At 38.3% G+C, this 22,502-nt stretch overlaps 1 protein-coding gene across 3 annotated transcripts in view; it reads left to right on the top strand.

The window, feature by feature from the left end:
* CYLD (CYLD lysine 63 deubiquitinase) overlaps positions 1-22,502 on the top strand; it is a gene marked incomplete at both ends in the record, with an annotated part of 56,977 nt that overhangs the window by 17,578 nt on the left and 16,897 nt on the right. The window contains 5 exons of one of the 3 annotated variants that reach the window (XM_080704384.1): positions 8,421-8,519; positions 10,376-10,492; positions 15,927-16,276; positions 17,301-17,466; positions 18,567-18,708. In XM_080704384.1, the coding sequence (XP_080560510.1) occupies positions 8,421-8,519; positions 10,376-10,492; positions 15,927-16,276; positions 17,301-17,466; positions 18,567-18,708 (874 nt within the window). Of the gene's footprint in view, positions 1-8,420; positions 8,520-10,375; positions 10,493-15,896; positions 16,277-17,300; positions 17,467-18,566; positions 18,709-22,502 lie in introns of all 3 variants that reach the window. The other 2 variants (XM_080704383.1, XM_080704385.1) reach the window with 2 other exon arrangements.

Here is a 22,502-nt window from a genome sequence, read left to right as displayed (position 1 = left end):
GTGGACTTCCGGGAAGATGGCGATGGAGAAAAGCAGGGCTGACGAGCCCCGCTAACAACCAATCTCTATTACCACAAAATCAGCGCCTTTCATTGCCAGAAAACACCATCAGCAGAGAAACAAAAAATGTAATTACAAGGGACAGAGAAAAAGGGGGCTGGAAAAACGAGACACCAGAAAGAAACCAGATCACAGTGCTGCAGCCGGAGCCGTGGCACGAAGCGGCGGGCGCCATTTTCCCTTGCAGCACCAGGCTCCAGAGAGGAGGGGAACTCATAATGGAGCTCAGAACCAGAGAGGAGAAAAGCCGGCCTCACGCCCGAGGACGTGGCAGCAGCGCCTTACTGCCGGCAGCAGTGGCGAGCTCACCGGACGGCACCAGACCAACGCACTCAACAGCCCACCAGGCTCCAGAGAGGAGCGGCGGACAGTGAGCCGAGGTGAGCCGCTGCAGATCAGCCGGGAGGAATTCGGCAGATTTCTTGGCGCAGGGAGCATCTAAAGCTCCCAGAGGCTGGGCTCATCACACCCTGCAGGGACTCAAAGCGGAGCTTAAAAACAGAAAAGAAATACGCCAGCCTCACGGCCGAGGGCGTGGCAGCAGCACCTTATTGCCACTGTTGGCAGCAGCAGCGAATTCACCGAGTCCACTACAGCTCCATCTGTGCACTCAACAACAGTGAGTCAAATTGCGGCCCCTAGAGGAGAAATCCCAGTACTGTACTCCCAGGGACTTGACCCAGTGGGGGAGTGGTGGTGGCAGAGATATCACACCATAGGAGAACGCCCAACCTGACACCCCTCATGGTCTAAAGCAGCCTTGATTGACTCCCAGGGTCTGAGACTCTGCAATACAACCCAGTAAAGTAGTAGAGGGACCGAGATACCACAGACTCGAGATCTAGAGCACCTTAAGTGAAGTCATAGTGACCCAAGGAAAGAACCCAGAGAAGGCACAAACTTCCTAAATCATGGGAAAGAGGAATAACAATGGAGCAATGAATGCCCACAACCCCACAACATCAGAAGCTGATAAAACAGAAATTCAGAGATTTCTAGAAGATCAAATCAGGAAAATAACTGTAGAAATAATAGAGGTGCTTCAAAAAGAACTCAGAGAGAGCCAAAAAGAGATAAAGGATGCAATTAATGAAGTAAAGGCCTCAATTCAAAGCACAAACAACCGATTAGACCACATGGAGAACAGAATATCGCTCTTAGAAGATGATCATTCAAAAAATGAATGCATAGTTTCTAATTTAGAAAAAAAAATCCGACAGCAGGAATCTGATATTGAAGAAATATGGGCCCATTTTAAGAGAGCTAACCAAGAGTAATTGGAACAGAGGAGGGAAAAGAAGGTGAAACCAAAGGGATCCACAATCTCTTCAAGGAAGTAATAGCAGAAAATTTTCCAAACATAGAGCAAGAGGTCAATACACAGGTCCAGGAAACTTATAGAAACCCCTTTAGAAAGGATCAGAGAAGAGGATCCCCATGCCACATAATTGTCAAAATGACCAATGTGGAAGCCAAGCAGAGAATCTTAAAGGCAACAAAAGCAAAGGGCCAAGTGGCATTCAGAGGCAAACCAATTAGAATCACTCCAGACTTCCCAAACCAAGTTATGAGAGCCAGAAGGGCTTGGAGTAACATATTCCAAACTCTGAAAGAAAACAACTTCCAGCCAAAAATTTCCTACCCAGAAAAACTTTCTACCAAATTAGATGGAGAAATAAGAAGCTTCCATGACAAACAGAAACTGAAGGAATTTATGTCTTCAAAACCAGCATTAGAGAAAATACTGAAAGAGATTAACTACAAAGAAGAAATAGGTAACACACACCAGAACCAGAGAAACAAGATTTTCCAAAGAACAGACAACTAAGATTGGTTATCTGTGGAGATTCATTATTTATGTTAGTCTTTTACCTATCTCTAAATTGTATTGTTTGCTTTTATTACTGCTAATTTTTAGGATTTCTATTTGGAATATTACTATACCTTCAGATATAGCATTTGGAAATATTTTATCCCATTCTATCAGTAACTTTTAACTCTGTTTACTTTGTCTTTGGATATACAATATTTTTTTTTTTAGGGAGTTTGTTTACCCTTTTGTTGCCTGTGCTATTGAAATCATATCCAAGAAATCACTGCCAATTTCAATGTTGTGAGGTTTTATGACCCAGATTTTCTTCTAAAAGTTTATAGTCTTAAGATTTATATTTAGGTCTTTTATCTATTTTGAGTTAATATTTGTATATGGTGTTAGGTAAGGGTCCGATTTTATTCTTTTTCATGTAATTATTATTTTTCAACAATATTTAGTTAAAAGATTATTATTTCCTCCACCAAATGTTTGTGGAAACCTAGTCAAAAATAACTTGACAATATAGGGAAGAATTTATCTCTAGGCTTTTATTTAACTCCAATGGTTTATAGATCTGCCTTTAGAACAGTACTACACTGTTTCAATTATTGTAGCTTTATATGGTTTGAAATTAGAAAATATATATCTTCTAGCTTTGTTCTTTTTCGAGATTGTTTTGGGTGTCTAGAGTCCATATTCCATATCAGGATAGCCTTTTTTCTGAAAAATAAATAAATAAATGTATGATAGTTTCACCTAAAAAAAAAAGAAAAAAATATTCTCTGGTAAGAAAGAAAGCAAAAAGAAATATTGAAATGTTATCTTTAAGTCATCAAAAGCTTGGTATCAGACAAATGAAACTGTTCTGTGAGACTATCATCGTTAATATTGGATAAATTGCTATAAAATTAGATGTCAACCACTAAGCCAAGCATGGGAAGGAGGGATGGGGAGGGAACGCAGTGGGGATCGAGTAGGGGCTAACTGGGTGATGTGTGCATGTAAGTCTACAAAAGTATTTTCTTTATACCATTATGATGTATGAATACAGTGCACCAGTCCAAAAAAAAAAAAGAATGTTAATGAGTGGAATTGTTTAGGGTGTAACTTTTGGGGTTGACCTTTCCACTGAGCGTAACTCTCCGGGGATTGATCTGTGCTGTGTGTACCACTGGTTCTTCTTTCTGTTGCTGAGCAGTCGTCCCTGTTGTGGGTATACTACAGTTTGCCTAATGACGCTGGTTCATGCAGAAATGACTTACTCATTGAAGTACATTTAGTTTTTTCCCAGTTTGGGGCCATTATAAACAACGCTTCTTATAAAACATTTGTGTACAGGTGTTTGAGTACGCACCTGTCTTCATTTCTCTGGTGTTAATGTCCAGGTGTGCAGTTGCAGGTCTTGTGATACTTGTATAGTTAGTCTTTTAAAGAAATGGTTACACACTTTGCCGGAATAACTGCACTACTTTACTTGACCACCAGCAATATATAAGTGATACAGTCATTTCACATCCGCAGAGGCCTTTGGTGGTATCACTGCTTTCAAGTTTAGCTTTTCTGAGCAGTTGTGGAGTTTCCCTGGTAGCTCATAATGTTGAGCATCTTTTCATGTGCTTATTGCCATACATGTGTCTTCTTCAGTAAAATGTTTCCCCATCTGTTTTGCCCAGGTCCTAATTGGATTGTTTGTTCCCCCCCTTTTTTGTGGTACTGGGGGTGGAACCCAGAGGCTTTCTACCTCCAGGCTACAGCCCCAACCTATTTTATACTTTATTTGAAAACAGGGTCTCACTAAGTTGCTGAGAGCCTCACTAAGTAGCTGAGGCTGGCTTTGAACCTTGTGATCCTCCTGTCTCAGCCTCCCAAGAACTGGGATTACAAGCATGCGCCACCATGCCTGGCTGGACTGTTAGCTCTTACATTGTTGAATTTTGAGAAATCCTTATATATTCTAGATACTACCCCTTTTTGGATAGATGATTTACAAATATTTTCTCCTCCTCTGTTACTTATCTTCATCCTATTAACAGGGTCTTTCACACAGCAAAAGATTTTGCTTTTCATGAGGTTGGGAATATTTTTTTAATTAAAAATTTTTTTATTGGTGCACTGTATTCATACATCATAATGGGATTAAAAAAACTTTTGTAGACATACATGCACGCATCGCCCAGTCAGCTCCCACCCGATCTCCACCCCATCCCCTCCCCATCCCTCCCTCCCATGCTTGGCTTAGTAGTTGACATCTAGTATTATAGCAATTTATCCAAAATTAACAATGATAATCTCACATAACAGTTTCATTTGTCTGATACCAAGCTTTTGATGACTTAAAGATAACATTTCAATATTTCTTTTTGCTTTCTTTCTTACCAGAGGATAATTTTTAAGGTGAAACTATCATACATTTATTGGAATATTTTTGTGGGTCTATTTCTTGGTTCTCAGTTCTGTTCCATTGATCCGTGTGTTCTGTCCCACTGCCAATACCACATAGTCTTAATTACTGTAGCTAAAGAGTAAGTCTTGCAACAGGTAAACTGAGTCTTCTTACTTTATTCTTATTTTTCAAATTACTCTAGATTTTTCTAAAGTATACTAAAAAAAGAGATCCTCTAGATACCTAGAAGTACTCTAGATCTTTTTCTTCTCTATGTATAGATTGTAGAATAATCTTATGTACGTCTACATGAAATCCTGAGACTTTGATAGGAAGTACATTAAACCTATATGTGACTTTGGGAGAATTGACATCCTTTGGCTAGAGAGAGCTTAGTTTTGTTGGGGTTTTGTCTGTGCCCACGAGTGTTTCTAAGTTGCATCTCTAAGTCTAGGATATTTATGAAGCAAGAAGAATACCCAGGGAAGTCTCTACCAAGTTGTTACTGGGGTCTTGAGGTCCCTAGTTGGTCTACCTTCTCCTTTCCACCTTTCAGAGTCTTTTCATATTTGTTTTATATTTTTGTGGTAATGGGGAATTGAACCCAGGTGTGTTCTACCGTTGAACTACACCCATAACCCTATTTTTTATTTTGAAACATGGCATCACTAAGTTGATAAGAGCCTTGCTAAGTTGTGAAGGCTGGCCTCTAAACTGTGATCCTCCTGTATTAGCCTCCCAAGTATTTAGATATGATAGACATGCACCGCTGTGCCTGGCTACTATAATGTAGAATTTTTAGTTGTATGTAGCAGGAGGAATAGGGAAACGTATGTTTATTCTATCTTCCCAGAGGTGGACATTGTACCTTCCTTTTTAAGTTAAAAATATTCAGAATTATTTCATATTAGTACATAAATTATGTAATTACCTTTTGTTTAAATTATTACATTGTGTTTCATCTTATGAATGTACCTTAAGCTTTTAAAGTCTAATCCCCTGTTTATGAGCATTTAGATTGTTGTCAATCTTCTGCTATTATAAACTGTACTTACATTAACAGTTTCATATGTGTGTCTGTATATGCGCCTGGGCAATATAGTTAAAAGATAACTTCCTAGAAGTAGAAATGTTAGGTCAAAGCGATATGCATTTTACATTTTGGTAGATTAGATTTCCACAGAGATTGACCATCGATACATGTTGTTGTTTATATAGAAAGGACTTTGGGTCATTTGAGAGAGAGCCCCAAAGAAGGATCGTTTGAGGTACCAGATCTCAGTGTGCAATTGTGACAATGCCAGGTCCAAGGATACAGTTTTTATGTGCAGCTGTCCAAATGCAAGGAAGGCATTCCGACGAGTGACCAGTCTTGTAGAGATTTTTGAATGCTTGCTATCAAGCTTTATACTATCTCATTCTAGTCAAATAAACTTGTAGTTCCCTTGCGAGATTTTTCTCTGGATGTTAAATTACCATTTCAGTCTGAATTATGCTTTGTGCCTGGCACCTCATTTAAAAAATTTACCTCAATTTAATGGGACATTCAGACTCACAAACTTTCTTTTGCTTTGTGTAGTAACCTTACGAATTTACTGTTAGTATTTGTAGCCTAAAATCTTTAACAGGATTTTTCCTGATTTTATCAATAGGAATAATGGATAAGCTACTAATTTTATCATTTAGAATATAGTTCTGCTGTGGCTATATTCTGCATACTTTAGGTTTTGTTTTGTTTGCTCAACACAGGGTTCGTACTGTTGTGTTTATGAGTAGTTCCTTTTTATTGCTATATAGTATCCCATAGCATGCACAGACCACAATTTATTTATCTATCATTCTGTAGAATAGATTGTTCCCAGCTTTTCACTATCATGAATAGGGTTGCCATCTACATTTTTTGTACATGAGACTTGGTGGTTATATCTTATATCTCCTTTAATATCTTTAATCAAGATCATTTTAATCTCACAAAATTGCTGAATTTATTCCTTCCTCATGTGCTATCCCACATTTACCATTTCCTTAGTTGGTAATCTTCTAACATTTATTTAAGTCAGAGGACTTTGCTTTATAATTCAAGTAGTTTTGTATCATTAACATAGTTGTGACAAAGTAATACAAACTATTTGGTATATAATTATTCTGGAGGATAAGTTAGATGTGGTATGTGAGCACTTAACTGCATAGTCTTCTGTTGGAATGTCCTATTTCTCAAAGTGGGTATTTGATCCCTCTCTCTGAAAAAGTCTTTGGCAAAAGGTGACCTCAGTTCCAACGCCATTGCCCTCCCCAAGCATCACCAGCAGAGGGGGCACCATTGGCTCATGCGTTTGGCCCTGTGCTGCTGCTGGGAGGCATGAACAGCTTAGCAGAGGGAGAACCCTTGGCTAAATGTGTTACAGTAGCTACTAATTGTGTAAGTACACACGTTATGAGATACATGTGAATGTCTTTTTCAAATGGAATTATGTGCAGTTAATTACACTAACAGTGGGGATTAGTTTTCTTTTAGTCAGTTTATCTGGTATAATTTGGGAGCATTTCCTAGTGATAAAGATTTTCTTTTCACAGTAGCTGTCTTCCACAGTAGGTAACAGTTATAGGAATGGCAATATCATAAAAATATTAGCAAATAACATTTTATGTTTGGTATAACTTGTTAAAATCGTGGTTAATCAGTTAATAATTTTTAATTAAAGTAATATTCCACCATTCTGTTTGCTCATATTCTAAGATATGTAAGCTATAGTTTAATAATCTATTCCTGTCCTTCCTCAAACATGAAAAAAGTTATCAATCATCATCTACATATAATTAATTCAGTGTGATTTTCTTTTTTCTAAGTGGCCTTTTCCTTGTATTTAAAATGTAAAAATGTTCCTATTTTTTTCTTTCTTTATTAAAAAATCCCCCGCGGGTGATACCGTTTTTGCTGATTATACAGCTTTATCAGGTATGACTCTTAAGTGTCATGTTGGACCTCATGGATGTGTTGTTGAACTTTTCAAGAGAAAAACTTTCTATATTGACTCTCCTGTATTTATTTGATTAGTATTTAAGAGTATCTTATGAATGTTAATGGGCTTTAACGTTTATTATGGTTTTGTTTCAAAATTTTTTAAATCAAATTTATTATACCTATATTTCAAAGAGAAGTTGAGTGTTTTCTTTAAACATATTACTGTTGTATGTCTCTGGCTCTCTGCATTTTTAATCTGTGTACAGTTCTCTGTGTTTTTCCAGTTTATATGTGTAAAAGGTAGTATATACATTTGTGTTATTTTTAGAATATATATATATTTTAAAGTGGATACATAATCCTAACCAGTGCCTTCCTAACCTTGACACATATACCTACCCAGACTGTGTGCAAACTGTGTTCCATAAAATAAATCAATTTGAGATAGAAAAAGGACAAAAAGGTTGTGGCACTAAAAGTACTATCAAATAAGTTTACTGTATCCATCCTTGAGAGAGTCACTAGAATATTACAGTTCTGTTTTTTTTTTTTCCCCCTGGGTCTGGGGATGGAACCCAGGAGCATTTGACCTCCGAGCTACACTCCTAGCCCTATTTTTTTATTCTTTATTTTGAAACAGGGTCTCACTAAGTTGCAGAGGGCCTCACTAAGTAGCTGAGGCTGTCCGTGAACCTCCAGTCTCAGCCTCCCAAATGCTGGGATTACAAGCATGCGCCACCACGCCCAGCTTAGTTCTGTTTGTATATAGTAAATAAACTGTGCTTTGTATATCTTAGTATCGTCTAGAATATTTGAGGTGAAATAATAATATGTAGAGGTATTGGGCATTCTGACGGGAAATGCTGCAAAAATGGTGAGCAAGGTTTCTTTGTATTTTAAAATTTAGAATAACATTGAATACACATGATTAAAATTTTAAGAGTTTAAGCATTTAGTTGAATTGTATTTGGGGGGTATATTTTTTTTAAAAAATTGAATTTTGAAGGACAGTGTTGATTCCCCCACTCCTGTCCTAGGTATTACCTCTTTCGGTACGTTTGATAGTCCTTAAAAAGAATTTGTAAAACTGTAAGAATTGTCTTTTTTTTTGTCATTGGAGAGATGTTTTTGTTATTGTCATTGCTTATTTCTCTTTTAAAGGAATTTGCTTTTATATTTAAGAAACATGTTTACTGTTTCAGATAGCGTGACACAGGAAAGGAGGCCTCCCAAACTCGCGTTTATGTCAAGAGGTGGTGTGGACAAAGGCTCATCCAGTCATAATAAACCAAAGGTTACAGGTATGGATATGTAAATGTCTGATTTGCCCAGATAGTAAAAGGTTGGCTTACTTACTTCAATCATTTTAAGTAGTTAAATTAAAAACTTCATGTGGATAGTGTTGCTTAAGTCAAGAATTCCCCACTTTTTTTTTCTTTTCCTTTTAACATGGTAAGACATTTACTGTGGGGATGTATATGTTGAGCTTGTCCATAACCATCTGGCTTTTGAAACTGGAAGAAAAGAACTTGACTTCTGTCTGGGTCCTGGAGACCATTTCTCTTTACTTGGTTACTATTGAGGCAGGGTAGTGTTTAGAAATGTCTGTGACAGAGCTATCCTAACTCTTACATTTGATAAATCTAATGGAAAAGAAACAAAGTTTTTCATTTTTTCAAACATGAGAAAATGAGGCAAGAAATTTGATGACCAATAGATCTAAAATGTTTAAACATTAAATCTTTAATTTTATTTATTTTTTGTGGTGCTTGGGGTTGAACCTAGGACTATATCTCCAGAATAAACCTTAAATATATATATAATTTTTGGTGGTACTAGGGGTAGAACCCAGGGGCTTTTCTACCTCTGGGCTATACTCCCAGACCTATTTTATACTTTATTTGGAAACAGGGTCTCACTAAGTTGCTGAGAGAACCTGTGCTATCCTCCTGGCTCAGCTTCCCAAGTGCTGGGATTATAAATGTGCACCACCACGCTTGGCTAAACCTTAAATATTTTAAAACTTAATTTGTACATGGCTTTGTGTATAATATTTGAGGATTTCCTTCTTCTGAAAGGAACTGTTTTAAAATATAGTCATACATCACTTACTAACAGGGATACATGGTGAGAACTCCATATTTAGGTAATTTCATCTTTGCACCACTCTCAGGATGCACAGACCCTGATGGTGTAAGTTGCTCCACACGTAGGCTGTGTGGTGTAACACTGTTGTATGTGTGGTCCATCATTGACCAAAGGTTTATTATGTGGTTCATGACTGGAACTGGTTAAATTTGTGAACCCATAGATTCATCAAATGAAATTAGGAAATGATGATTTTGACATTTAGAGATAAACTACAATATATGGAATGATTTCTTAAATCAATTTGTATAAAAAATGAGTAGGCTTTAACTTACTCCTGTTTCTCTCCTATATTGATTCTAGGAGTGAAAAATCTTTCTTTAATATTGCCAGAATAATTACTGAATTTTTTAAAGCTCAAGAAAGTAATAAAGCCAAGCGTGGTGGCTCACGCTTATACTCCTAGCATTAGGGAGGCTGAGAGGAGGATTGAGGTTCACGGAACTGCCTCAGCTACTTAGTGAGGCCCTTTGCAACTCAGGGAGACCCCGTTTTAAAAATAAAGAATAAGGCTGTGTGTGGTGGCGCACACTTGTAATCCCAGCATTTGGGAGGCCAAGATAGGAGGATGGTGGTTCACGGACAGCCTCAGCTACTTAGTGAGGCCCTGTGCAATGCAGTGAGACCGTTTCAAAAATAAAAAGACTGAGTTGGGCGTGGTGGCACACGCTTGTAATCCCAGCATTCAGGAGGCTGAGACCTGGAGGATTGAAGTTTGCGGACAGCCTCAGCTACTTAGTGAGGCCCTCTGCAACTCAGTGAGACCCGGTTTCAAAATAAAGAATAAAAAATTGGGCAGGGGGTGTAGCTCGGAGGTCAAATGCCTCTGGGTTCCATCCCCAGACCCGCAAAAAAAAAAAAAAAAAAAAAAAGAAAGTAATAAAATATATTGTGTTTGTATATATTTCTTGGTTATAAGAATAGTTTTCAACACCATATTATTTACCTTACAAAAATTCCTTTGCACTGTGTTGACTCAATTTTAAAATGAGCTCTTCTTGTTGTGTAGGATCTACCTCAGACCCTGGAAATAGAAACAGATCTGAATTATTTTATACCTTAAATGGGTCTTCTGTCGACTCACAACCACAATCCAAATCAAAAAATTCATGGTACATTGATGAAGGTAATCTATAATTTAGTGCTCTTTATAATGATCCTGTTCTTTTAATTAATCTTTGCAGTTATTAGAAACAATAAATAGACCTTTATAAATATTGCCAGACTAAAATACATACAGTTTAAACTGCAGGTAGCTTGTTCTTTTCTCTTACTGATCTGCTTAGGATAAAAGATTTGTAGAATATATTAAATCATTTTACTTTATTATTTATTTATTTATTTTGATACTAGGGATTTAACCCAGAGGCATCCTACCTCCAAGATATACCCTCAGCCCGATTTTATATCTTATTTGAAAATAGGATCTCACTAGGTTGCTGAGAGCCTCACTAAGTTGTGAAGGCTGGCTTTGAACCTGAAATCCTCTTGTCTCAGCCTCCCCAGTACTGGAGTTACAAGCGTGCACCATCACATCTGGCTTAAAAGGCTTTTTTGTCCCAGTCTTTCTTGACCTCTTCAAAGTACTCCTTTTTAAAAACTACTTTCATTTCATTCTGGGACATGATTTATGGTTTATTCATTTTTTTGTGTTCATCCATTCAACAAATATCATTTATTGTTATTTGTTAATTGGCATGAGGGACTTTTTATTTATTTAGGAGTACTAGGAATTGAACCCAGGCATTCTACTTTTGAGTTTTGTTTTTGAAATGGTCTTGCTAGGTACTGAGAGTCTGCTAAGTTGCCAAGACTGTCCTTGAACCTTAATCCTCCTGGCTCAACCTCCCCAATATGGGGATTACAGGTATGCATAACCGTACCTGGGTAACAAATATTTATTGAGGCTTACTATGTTCCAGGAATTCTCTGAGGTGAGAAAAATAGGTGTGCCCCTGTCCTTTTGGAGTCTTTGGTCAAATTGTTTAGATCGAACTTGATCAGACAGAGAGAAACAGATGTAGGATGTGGGGGAAGAGGGTTCAGGCATGTTTCCCTGAGGCAGTGATCTGTGCTTGAGCTTACCAGAGGAGTGACTGATAATAGTGACAGAGGACAAAGTGCCTTTTAGGCCAAGGCCCCAGGGAAGAATGGACTCTAGTCTTTGCTAAGGCTGAAAAAAGCTGGAGTAGTTACAATAGGGACAGGCACAACATTTTCTGGGGTCTGCCTTTTGGAAAGATTCTTCTGGCAGCAGCGAAGGTAGTAAATAGGTTCCAGTAATTGATTGTAGTATCTGGGCCAAGATTTGGGGAAGGAGTAGGGAGACGTAGATGAAGAGAAGAGATATTTGGGAGTTGAACTGACAGGATTTACATAAGGATTGGAAGGAAGAGTTGAGGAAGAAAGACATGTTATGGTGACTCCTGGTTTTCTTGCATATTTAGGTGGTGGTTGAAGGTGCTGAATTGGGTTTTATTTATTTATTTTTATTTTTGGTGCTACTGGGGTTCCTGGAAGCCCTTCTACTTCCAGTCTACACTCCCAGAACTATTTTATTTTTGGAAACAGGGTCTCTTAAGCCAGCGCATCTGGCTTCCATCCTCCTGTCTCCGCCTCCTAAGTGCGGGGATTACCACCACGTGTGCCACCACGCCCGGCCATGAATTGGGTTTTAAATGTGTTGTGTTGAGGGGTCTTTTAGACTTCTCAGAGGTGAATCATCAAGGAGGCAGTTTAAAGTACAGGTCTGGCATTTAGAAGAGAGGTAAGAGCTAGAGAAATAAATTTGTAGGCTTCAATCCAGGGTGATTGAAGTCCTTTGAATAATATTGCCTATGGAGAGTGAGGGTGGAAGATGTGGGTTGAGACTGAACCTCCGGGATCTTAATGGCTGAGTGAGAGAAAGATAAGTCCATCAGAGGAGACAGACAAAAGGTGATCAGAGAGAGGTAGAGGAAACCAAGAGGCTGTGGGCTAAGAAGCCAAGGAGCAAGTGGACAGCAGTGCTAACTGCTCTGAGAGGGCACATGAGATGAAGACTTCAAAATGCCCATTGGATTTAGTCACCAGAGGCCACTGATGACCTTATTTCTGTTATGTGGAGGGCTTTCATCAAGGGCCAGACTGGAGTGTGCTGAGGGTATGGAATTGGAAGGGAGACACAGGCTAGCATCATAAAATAGAAGTTTGTGTGTTCATTCTGGATCTCCTCCCTCATTATAGTCATATCTAGTTGTCACCTTATACTCTGATTTCCTTCTCTTCAATATCAGTAGATTTTCTCCTCCTTCCCCTACTTCGTCATTTCTGCAACTCTGACCTTAGTTCAAATTCTTTGTTCCTGTCTGGATTAGTATAGTGGCCTCCTACTATCCCTGACTCAGTTTGTTTCCTTTTAAAGTATTCTCAGCAGTCACCACCAACTCCATCATTCTCAATGTTCTGGCAGCTGATGCTTCCTGACCACTTACCACTTGCCACACATTATGCTAAGCACTTTGTGCACATTTATTTTTTACTCACAACAACTTTATGAGGTAGGTACCTCCACATACCCTGTAGTTACAGTGGTTAAACAACTTGCCTGGTGTCACACAGCTGGTAATAGTGGAGCCCGTATTTAACTCAGATCTGTTTAACACCATCATTCACGCTTGTAATTTCTACACTGGTATATATCAGAATTTAATCATTCAATTGACCATTGGTGGGCATCCTGCTATAATTAACATTTCTGCTGTTAACATTCTTTCACATGTCTAGGGCATATAACTAGGAGTAGTATTATTGGGACACAGGATATGTACCTCTTTTCCTTACTAAATAATGCCAAACTGTTTCTTAAAGTAGTTATACAAATTTATAGTCTGTTAGCCCATTTGGACTACCATAACAGAATACCAGAGACTGAGGGGCTTATAAACAACTGACATTTATTTCTCACAGTTCCAGAGGCCAGGATGTCTGAGATCAAAGAACTTGCACACTTGGTATTGGGTGAGGATTCACTTTCTGTTTCAGCGACAGCCATCTTTTTGCTGTGTCCTCACATGGCGGAAGGGCAAGGGAGTTTTCTGAATCCTTTTATAAGGGCACTAGTCTCATTTCGAGGGCTATGCTTTCATGACCCAATCACCTAAACACCTCACCTCCAAATAACCTCACATTGGAGGTTGGGTTTCAACAAATGAATTTTAGGGTAGAAACACTCCATCTACAGCACATTCCCATTAGCATTGTATAAGAGCATCAGTTCATCCTCATTCTTACCAACATCTACTGTTCTGAGACCTCAAGCTTTTGAGATAGTAGCTCAGGCTGGTTTGGGCTTTCACTGATCTATGTACGAATGAGGGTATGAGTCTTTGTTGATTTGTTGGTGACTTGGGTTTCCTCTCATGTGAATTGCCTTTTCAAGTTTTGTCTGTTTTTTTTTTTTTTTTTTACTTTTTGTCATCTTACTGGTTTGCAGTCCTTTTATAAGGTCTAATCTTTTGTCAGCTCTGTGTGTTGTAAATATTTTCTTCTTGTTGCTCTAATTTTTACTTCCTCTATGATGCCTTTTTTTTTTTTCCAGCTCAGGGGCATTCTACCTCTGAGATACACTCCCAGCCCTATTTTTTTATTCTTTACTTTGAGACAGGGTTCTCACTAAGGTGTGGAGTGTCCTCACTCAGTACCCGAGGCTGGCCACAAACTTGCACTCCTCCTGTCTGCCTCCCAAGTACTGGGATTACAATAGTGTACTACCACACCTGGCTTTTGATGCCTTTTAATGAATAAGAAGTTCTTAATCTTAGTGTGGTCTGTTTTATCAATCTTTTCTCCTTTATGGTTTGCATACTTATGTTTAAGAAATTTCTTTCTATCCTGAAGTCATAAAGAACATTCTTCTATACTGTTTTCATGTTTGTTTTTAAGTCATCCGGAACTGATTTTTGTAGAGTATGTCTAGGATTCCAGGTTTTTTTTTTGTTTTGTTTTTGTTTTTTGGTGATACTGGGGATGGGAACCTTCTATCTCCAGGCTACACTACCAGACCTATTTTTATATTTTTTAAATTTGGAAACAGGGTCTCTTAAGCCAGCGAGGCTGGCTTTGCACCTGTGCGATCCTCCTGTCTCCGCCTCCCAAGCGCAGGGATTACAAGCGTGCGCCACCACGCCCGGCATTGTTTTTGTTTTCTTAACATACGGATAACTGATTCTGTCAGTACTATTTATTCAGAGTTCATGTCGCCCTCCCCTACCCCATCTGCAGTGCTGCCTGTCAGCTATACTAGGCATTTTAAGCCTTTGGCTATGATACTGTATTTGTTTTCTTTGTGTTTATTCTGGCTTTTAGCCTTATCATATGTTTGTTTTCTCTTTCATTAATTTTTGTTCATTTATTCTTGTGTACTTTTGGGGGTCTTAGTCTGTTCTAAGTTATATGCTTAGTTCATTAGTATCTATTAATTTTTGTTCATTTATTCTTGTGTACTTTTGGGGGTCTTAGTCTGTTCTAAGTTATATGCTTAGTTCATTAGTATCTAGCATTTCTTTTTTCTAAACAAAAGTGTATACATTTTCTTTGCAGATATTACTTTATTCTTTATTGTGCTATACCAGTTTTCTTTCTTTGTTTTCTGTTGTCTTCTTTCTTTATTTCTCTTCTTTAATTTTTTTTTTTTTTTTGGTGGTACTGGGGTTCCTGGAAACCCTTCTACCTCCAGGCTACACTCCCAGACCTATTTTTATACTTTTTTAAATTTGGAAACAGGGTATCTTAAGCTAGAAAGGCTGGCTTCGAACCTGCGCCATCTTCCTGTTTCTGGCTCCCAAGCGCGGGGATTACAAGTGTGCACCACCACACCCGGCTTTGTTTATTTTTTCCTTTTTTTTTTTTTTTTTTTTGTGGTGCTGAGGGTGGGACCCAGAGGCTTTCTACCTCTGGGCTACACTCCCAGACCTATTTTCTATTTTATTTGGAAATAGGGTCTCACTGAGTTGCTGAGAGCCTCACTAAGTAGCTGAGGCTGGCTTCGAACCTGTGCGATCCTCCTATCTCAGCCTCCCAAGCACTGGGATTATAAGAGTGCACCACTATGCCCAGATCATCTTTTTTTCCTTATTTTTAAAACATATTATCATCATTTCTTCTTTGATCCACTAGTTATATAGAATTATCTTATTAATTTTTTGTACCTTTTGTACTAATTTCTAACTTAATTGTATTATGGGCAGATATTATAACATATATGATGATGATAATAATAATAATAATAATAATAATAATAATAATAATAATAATAGATTTATTTTTAGTTTGAACAGTTGGGTGCCACTTACTGAGGTAGAAAATTCTGGAGGTGGAAAGATAAGCAGGAGCACTGTTTTAAAGATACTGAGTTTTTGATGCCTACAAGAATCCTAATGGAGAGGTCAGGTGGGCAGTTGGACTAGATATTTGTGTGTACTTTAACTATTAGAGATGCAAGCATATTTGATATTCTTGAATACATTTCTCTAAGAATAATTTTTTTGTAGTTGCAGAAGACCCTGCAAAATCACTTACAGAGCTATCTCCAGAGTTTGGACATTCTTCACCACCACTGCAGCCTCCTTCCATGAGCTCCTTATCCAGCGAGAACAGATTCCACTCTCTACCGTTTAGTCTGACAAAGATGCCCAACACCAATGGGAGCATTGGTCACAGTCCACTCTCCCTTTCCGTTCAGTCTGTGATGGGAGAGCTGAACAATGCACCTGTGCAGGAGAGTCCACCTTTGCCTCTGGCTTCTGGCAACTCACATAGCCTAGAAGTGGGTTCTCTGGCTGAGGTTAAAGAGAATCCTCCTTTCTATGGGGTGATCCGTTGGATTGGCCAGCCACCTGGACTGAATGAAGTGCTGGCTGGCCTAGAACTGGTAATTTAATTTGATCTAAAAATTGCAGTTATTTTCTATATAGTGTTTTGTACAGATTTTCCCCTGTTATCTGCTTTTTTTTTTCTTTTTTGCGCAAACCATTCTATTTGTCAGAAAAGTAGAGAAAGTTTTATTACAGTGTTGCCTGGTTTCCCTTTGCCACGCCTTAGGTTTCGGCCTCATTTGTTCCCAATATTAGCTGATCTATGTTCAAGGAATAAAAATTGAATTGGGAGGCGGATATATTTAGGTTCTTTATATTAAACAGAATGCAGTAATGAAAGCAAATCTTTTCTCAGTTTTTCATTTTCATTTTCTTCCTCGGCTTCTTTCCCCCATAAAGCTATATCACTTGCTTTAAAATTAATCACCGTTTTTAGAGCTCTTTTGATATCTATGATAGAGGTAAACATTTTCCCTTTGGAGATCAGGAAAGCATATTGTTTGATATTTTGTAATAAGAATAGGGGAATTTGAATACATTTAGCTCTTATTATAATCTATTTCTTGGTTTGTTGGCTTATTTATTTGCCTCTCTTTTGTGCTAGTGAATACTACTGGGTAAGTAATTAAAACACTCAGCCTCCTCATTACCCTCAGATTTTTTTTATTTATTCGTATATCTATTTACTTATTTTGCATTGCTAGGGATTGAACCCAAAGGCCTTGCACAGCCTAGTCAGGTGTTCTACCCACAGCCCACTGAGCTGCACCCCAGTCCACCCCTGGGTTCTAACACTTGTGAAATGGTACAGGAAAGTCAGGTAACCAGGGAAAGTCTAAGCATATTTTCTGAAAGGAAATGTATTGAGGGATTTCTGTTAGATTAAGGAATTAATTTCTTAAATCATTTGCTGAGGGCTAAAGCACCTACTAGTTAATCCCCTTTTCTTGATAGTTTTCAGGACAAGTGTGAAGAAGGACTGTGGTAAAGGGCAAACCAGGGCCATGTCTAAGATGTCTTGATTCTTGTGTGCTCTTTGTAAGGTGCTATATAACACATATGGATGCCTTTCTTTTTTAGGAAGATGAATGTGCAGGATGTACAGATGGAACCTTTAGGGGCACTCGGTATTTTACCTGTGCCCTGAAGAAGGCGCTGTTTGTTAAACTGAAGAGCTGTCGGCCTGACTCTAGGTTTGCATCCCTGCAGCCTGTTTCCAATCAAATCGAACGCTGTAATTCTTTAGGTATTTGGATACTTTTCATTTACTTACCAATCTGGATGACTTTGTTTTATATCATTTTGCATTAGCTGACAGTGAAAGACTGTTACTGGGTGTGTATGAGAGCTAATAATACTAAGAAGAAACATTTAAAAATGTTAGGAAAGGTATTTGGGACTTAAAAGCTTTAAAGAATGAGATTTGTTTTTCTATTTTTGTTGATTACAGATAACTTAGTGTTCAGCAATACAGGAAGTAGAAACTGAAATGTGTTCCTCATTTTTGGCACTGACTTTTTCCTTAAGTATTGATTTAAGTATGAAAGTCATCATATTCTATCAAAGAAATCCACTGATCTAAGTAGTTTTAGATTGATGGATGATGGATGATTTGTTCTTATCACTTGTAATAGGTAGTATTTCCTGATAGGGTAGTTATCTCTTCTCAGATCTGGAAAATAATGGTTCAGCATTCTGAGGGCTAAGCAGATGTAAATAGGAAAGCCATCTCTATAAATAACATTTTCCTAGCGTTGAATTGTAGTTTGAATTTTTTGTTATCTTTTTAGATGTGAAAATGAAGCATTTTGGATAAATAATAAAAATTTTAGGAGCAAAATATTTTATTTAGCAGACATTTTGTGCACATTCATTTAGACTCTTTAAAATTTTAAATTGTGGAGAGAGTGAAATTGGAAATGAACAATAGTGGTGTGCGTGTGTGTGTGTGTGTGTGTGTGTGTGTGTGTGTGTAAGTGGAAATTGAACCCAGGGGCAGTCTGCCACCAAGCTACACCTAGCTCTATTTTTTATTTTAAAACAGGGTGTCACTAAGTTGTGGAGAGCCTCACTAAGTAGTTAAGGCTGGATGTGAACCTGCAATCCTCCTGTCTCAGCCTCCCAAGTACTTTATAGCATGGGATACCATGCCTGGCTAAAATATAGTTTTTTTTGTTGTTTTTTTTTTTTTTTTTTTTTTTATGAGCCAAGCTGAATAGAGATTAACCAAAAGTTGAAAAAACAAATTTTATGTAAAAATACCAGAAGATATATTAAAATGAAGACAAAGAAATACATATTGTAATAGTTTAAAAGATTTGTTTTTATTTTTGTTATTTTTTTCAGCATTCGGAGGCTATTTAAGTGAAGTAGTAGAAGAAAATACCCCTCCAAAAATGGAAAAAGAAGGTTTGGAGATAATGATTGGAAAGAAGAAAGGCATCCAAGGTCATTACAATTCTTGTTACTTAGACTCGACGTTATTCTGGTAAGTTTCAAATTAATACAGTAGGTAGGGGTAGTACAGTAGGGCATGTATTTGTGTATGGGTGTGTATATATGTATGTATGTAAAAGAAACTTCCAACTACCTCTGAGCAGAGAGACTGGGGTCAGGAAAAAAAAAGAAGATCTACTTTCTGTAATATCCTCCTAGGAAACTATGAAATGTTTCCTGTTCTATATGCAGGAAAATTAATATAAAAAGTTATTCATTGAAATAATGAATAAGATCTGAATGATAGTGATACACAGGGAACATATACACCGAGGGAATCTGAAGTGAATAAGTATAGTTATCTTTGTGTACATATCAAATAACATAACTTCTAATAAGCCATGGGCTTCATGTATGATACATTTGTTTTAGTAGGTAGAGACAATCATAAACTAGTTTATTAAAAATAATTTTCGGACTTCCGGGAAGATGGCGACAGAAAAAAGCGGCATTTACAAGTCCCGCTAACAATGGATCTCTATTACCACAAAATCAGCGCCTTTCATAGCCAGAAAACACCATCAGCAGAGAAATAAAAACTGTAAATACAAGGGACAGAGAAAAAGAGGGCTGGAAGTACAACCTGACACTAGAAAGAAACCAGCCCTCAGTGCCGCAGCCGGAGCCGCGGTGCAGAGCCACGCCGGCACCATCTTCCCTTGCAGCACCAGGCTCCAGAGAGGAGGGGGACTCAGAACGGAGCTCAAAACTAGAGAGGAGATAGGCCGGCCTCACGGCCAAGGACGCAGCAGCAGCATCATACTGCTGGCGGCAGCAGCGAGTTCACTGGATGGCTCCAGATCAGCACACTCAACAACCCACCAGGCTCTAGAGAGGAGGGGTGGACAGCGAGCTGAGGTGAGCAACGGCGGAACAGCTGGGTGGTATTCAGCAGTTTTTTTGGTGCAAGGAGCATCTAAAGCTCCCAGAATTAGGGCTCAGCACACCCTGCAGGGACTCAGAGCGGAGCTCAAAACCAAAGAAGAAATACGCTAGCCTCACGGCTGATGGCGAGGCAGTGGCGCCATATTACCAGCAGCGGCAGCAGTGAGTTCACCGAGTCCAAAACAGCTACATATCAGCGCACTCAACAACCGTGAGTCAGATTGTGGCCCCTAGAGGAGAAATCGCAGTACTGTACTCCCAGGGACTTGCGCAGCATTGATAGTCTCCCTGGGTCTGAGAGATTTGTGCAGTCCAACCCAGTGGGGGAGTGGCGGTTTCAGAGATATCACAGCATAGTCGCAGCTCCCCATGGGAGAACGCCCAGCCTGGCACCCCACATGGTCTCAAGCAGCCTCGATTGATTCCCTGGGTCTGAGACTTTGTGATACAACCCAGTAAAGGAGTAGTGGTAACTGAGATACCACAGACTCGAGATCCAGAGCACCTTAAGTGAAGTCATAGTGACCCAAGGGAAGAACCCAGAGAAGGCACAAACTTCCGAAATCATGGGAAAGAGGAATAACAATGGAGCAATGAATGCCCACAACCCCACAACATCAGAACCTGATAACCCAGAAATTCAGAGATCTCTAGAAGATCAAATCAGGAAAATAACTGTAGAAATAATAGAGGACTTTTAAAAAGAATTCAGAGAGAGTCTAAAAGAGATAAAGGATGCAATCATTGAAGTAAAGGCCTCAATTCAAAGTATAAACAACTGATTAGACCACATGGAAAATAGAAATCTCGCTCCGAAAAGAGGATCACTCCAAAAATGAACACATACTTACTAATTTAGAAAAAAAAATCCAACAGCAGGAATTTGACATTGAAGAAAAATGGGCCCATTTTAAGAGAGCTAACCTAAGAATAATTGGAATAGAGGAGGGAAAAGAAGGGGAAACCAAAGGGATCAACAATCTCTTCAAGGAAGTAATAGCAGAAAATTTTCCAAACATAGAGCAAGAGGTCGATACACAGGTCCAGGAAACTTATAGAACTCCCTTTAGACAGGATCAGAGAAGAGGATCCCCATGCCACATAATTGTCAAAAAGACTAATGTGGAAGCCAAGCAGAGAATCTTAAAGGCAACTAAAACAAAAGGCCAAGTGACATTCAGAGGCAAACCAATTAGAATCACCCCAGACTTCCCAAACCAAGTCATGTAAGCCAGAGAGCATGGAGTAACATATTCCAAACTCTGAAAGAAAACAACTTCCAGCCAAAAATTTCCTACCCAGCAAAACTATCTATCAAATTAGATAGGGAAATAAGAAACTTCCATGACAAACAGAAACTGCAGGAATTTATGTCTTCAAAACCAGCGCTAGAGAAAATATTCAAGGAGATTAACTGCAAAAAGGAATAGGTAATACATTCTAGAAACAAAGAAACTAGATTTCCCGTCCAGCAGACAACTAAGCAAGAAGAATAAACAGTATCTCAAATATATATAAAATCTCAACATGTAAGGAATTAAAAATTATCTCTTTATAGTCACACTGAAGGTACTTGGATGCAAAACTATTAAACAAAATACTAGCAACACGCATTCAAAACCACATCAAGAAAATCATACACCATGACCAGGTAGGGTTCATCCCAGGGATGCAAGGCTGGTTCAACATATGAAAATCAATCTATGTAATTCACCATATAAATAGAATCAAAGGCAAAAATCACATGATCATTTCAATAGACGCTGAAAAAACATTTGATAAAATTCAACATCCATTTATGATAAAAACACTGCAGAGAATTGGAATAGAAGGAACATATCTTAACATATTAAGGCAAACTACAATAAGCCTCCAGTAACAAAATGGGCAAGTGAACTAAATAGACACTTCACAAAAGAAGAAATTCAAATGGCCAATAAGTGCATGAAAAAATGTTCAACATCATTGGCAATCAGAGAGATGCAAATCAAAACTACCCTGAGATTTCACCTAACTCCAACTAGAATGGCAATCATTCAAAACACAAACAACAACAGATACTGGCGAGGATATGGAAAAGTGGGAACTCTTAAAACATTGTTGGTGGGACTGAAAATTAGTGCAACCACTTTGGAAAACAGTATGGAGAATCCTCAGAAGAATGGGAACAAATCTACCATTTGATCCAGCAATACCACTTCTTGGTATCTACCCAAAAGATAGGAAACCAAACTACCAAACTAATGCATATGTATCTATGTTCATAGCTGCACAATTCACCATAGCCAAACTATGGAACCAGCCAAGATGTCCATCAACAGATGAATGGATTACAAAACTGTGGGATATGTACACAATGGAATTTTACTCAGCCATTTAAAAAAACTCAATTACATCATTTTCAGGGAAATGGATGGAAATGGAGGATATTATGCTAAGTGACATTAGTCAGTCACAAAAAATAAGAAATCAGATGCTTTCCCTAATATGTGAGAGTTAGGGAGAAGTGGGTCATAGGAGGAACTCTAGATGAAAAAGGAAATTCTATAGAGGAGCAAACAAGACAACCTAAAGGAGGAGAAAGGAGGTGGGAAGAGGAAAATCTCTAAAACACACAAAGTACTTAAACATATCGAAGTCAACCACTAAGCCAAGCAAGGGAAGGAGGGGCGGGGAGGGAATGGGGTGAGAATTGGGTAGGGGTTAAATCAGTGATGTGTACATGTATGTACACACAAGTTCTTTACCCCAATATGATGTATGAATATAATGCACTAATAAATGAAAAAAAAAGTGAAAAAAAAAGAAAGCACTTTAAGTGTGAAAGATAGATGCCATGATTTCAACACACAACAACACTGGAAGTAATTTAATATCTTTTTTGTTTATTTTAGCAACATA

This window comes from Muscardinus avellanarius (assembly GCF_963383645.1).
Source record: "Muscardinus avellanarius genome assembly, chromosome: 10".
Classification (NCBI taxonomy): domain Eukaryota; kingdom Metazoa; phylum Chordata; class Mammalia; order Rodentia; family Gliridae; genus Muscardinus; species Muscardinus avellanarius.
The sequence above is the reverse complement of the archived record's forward strand: the minus strand, read 5'-3'. Positions and strand labels throughout refer to the sequence as shown.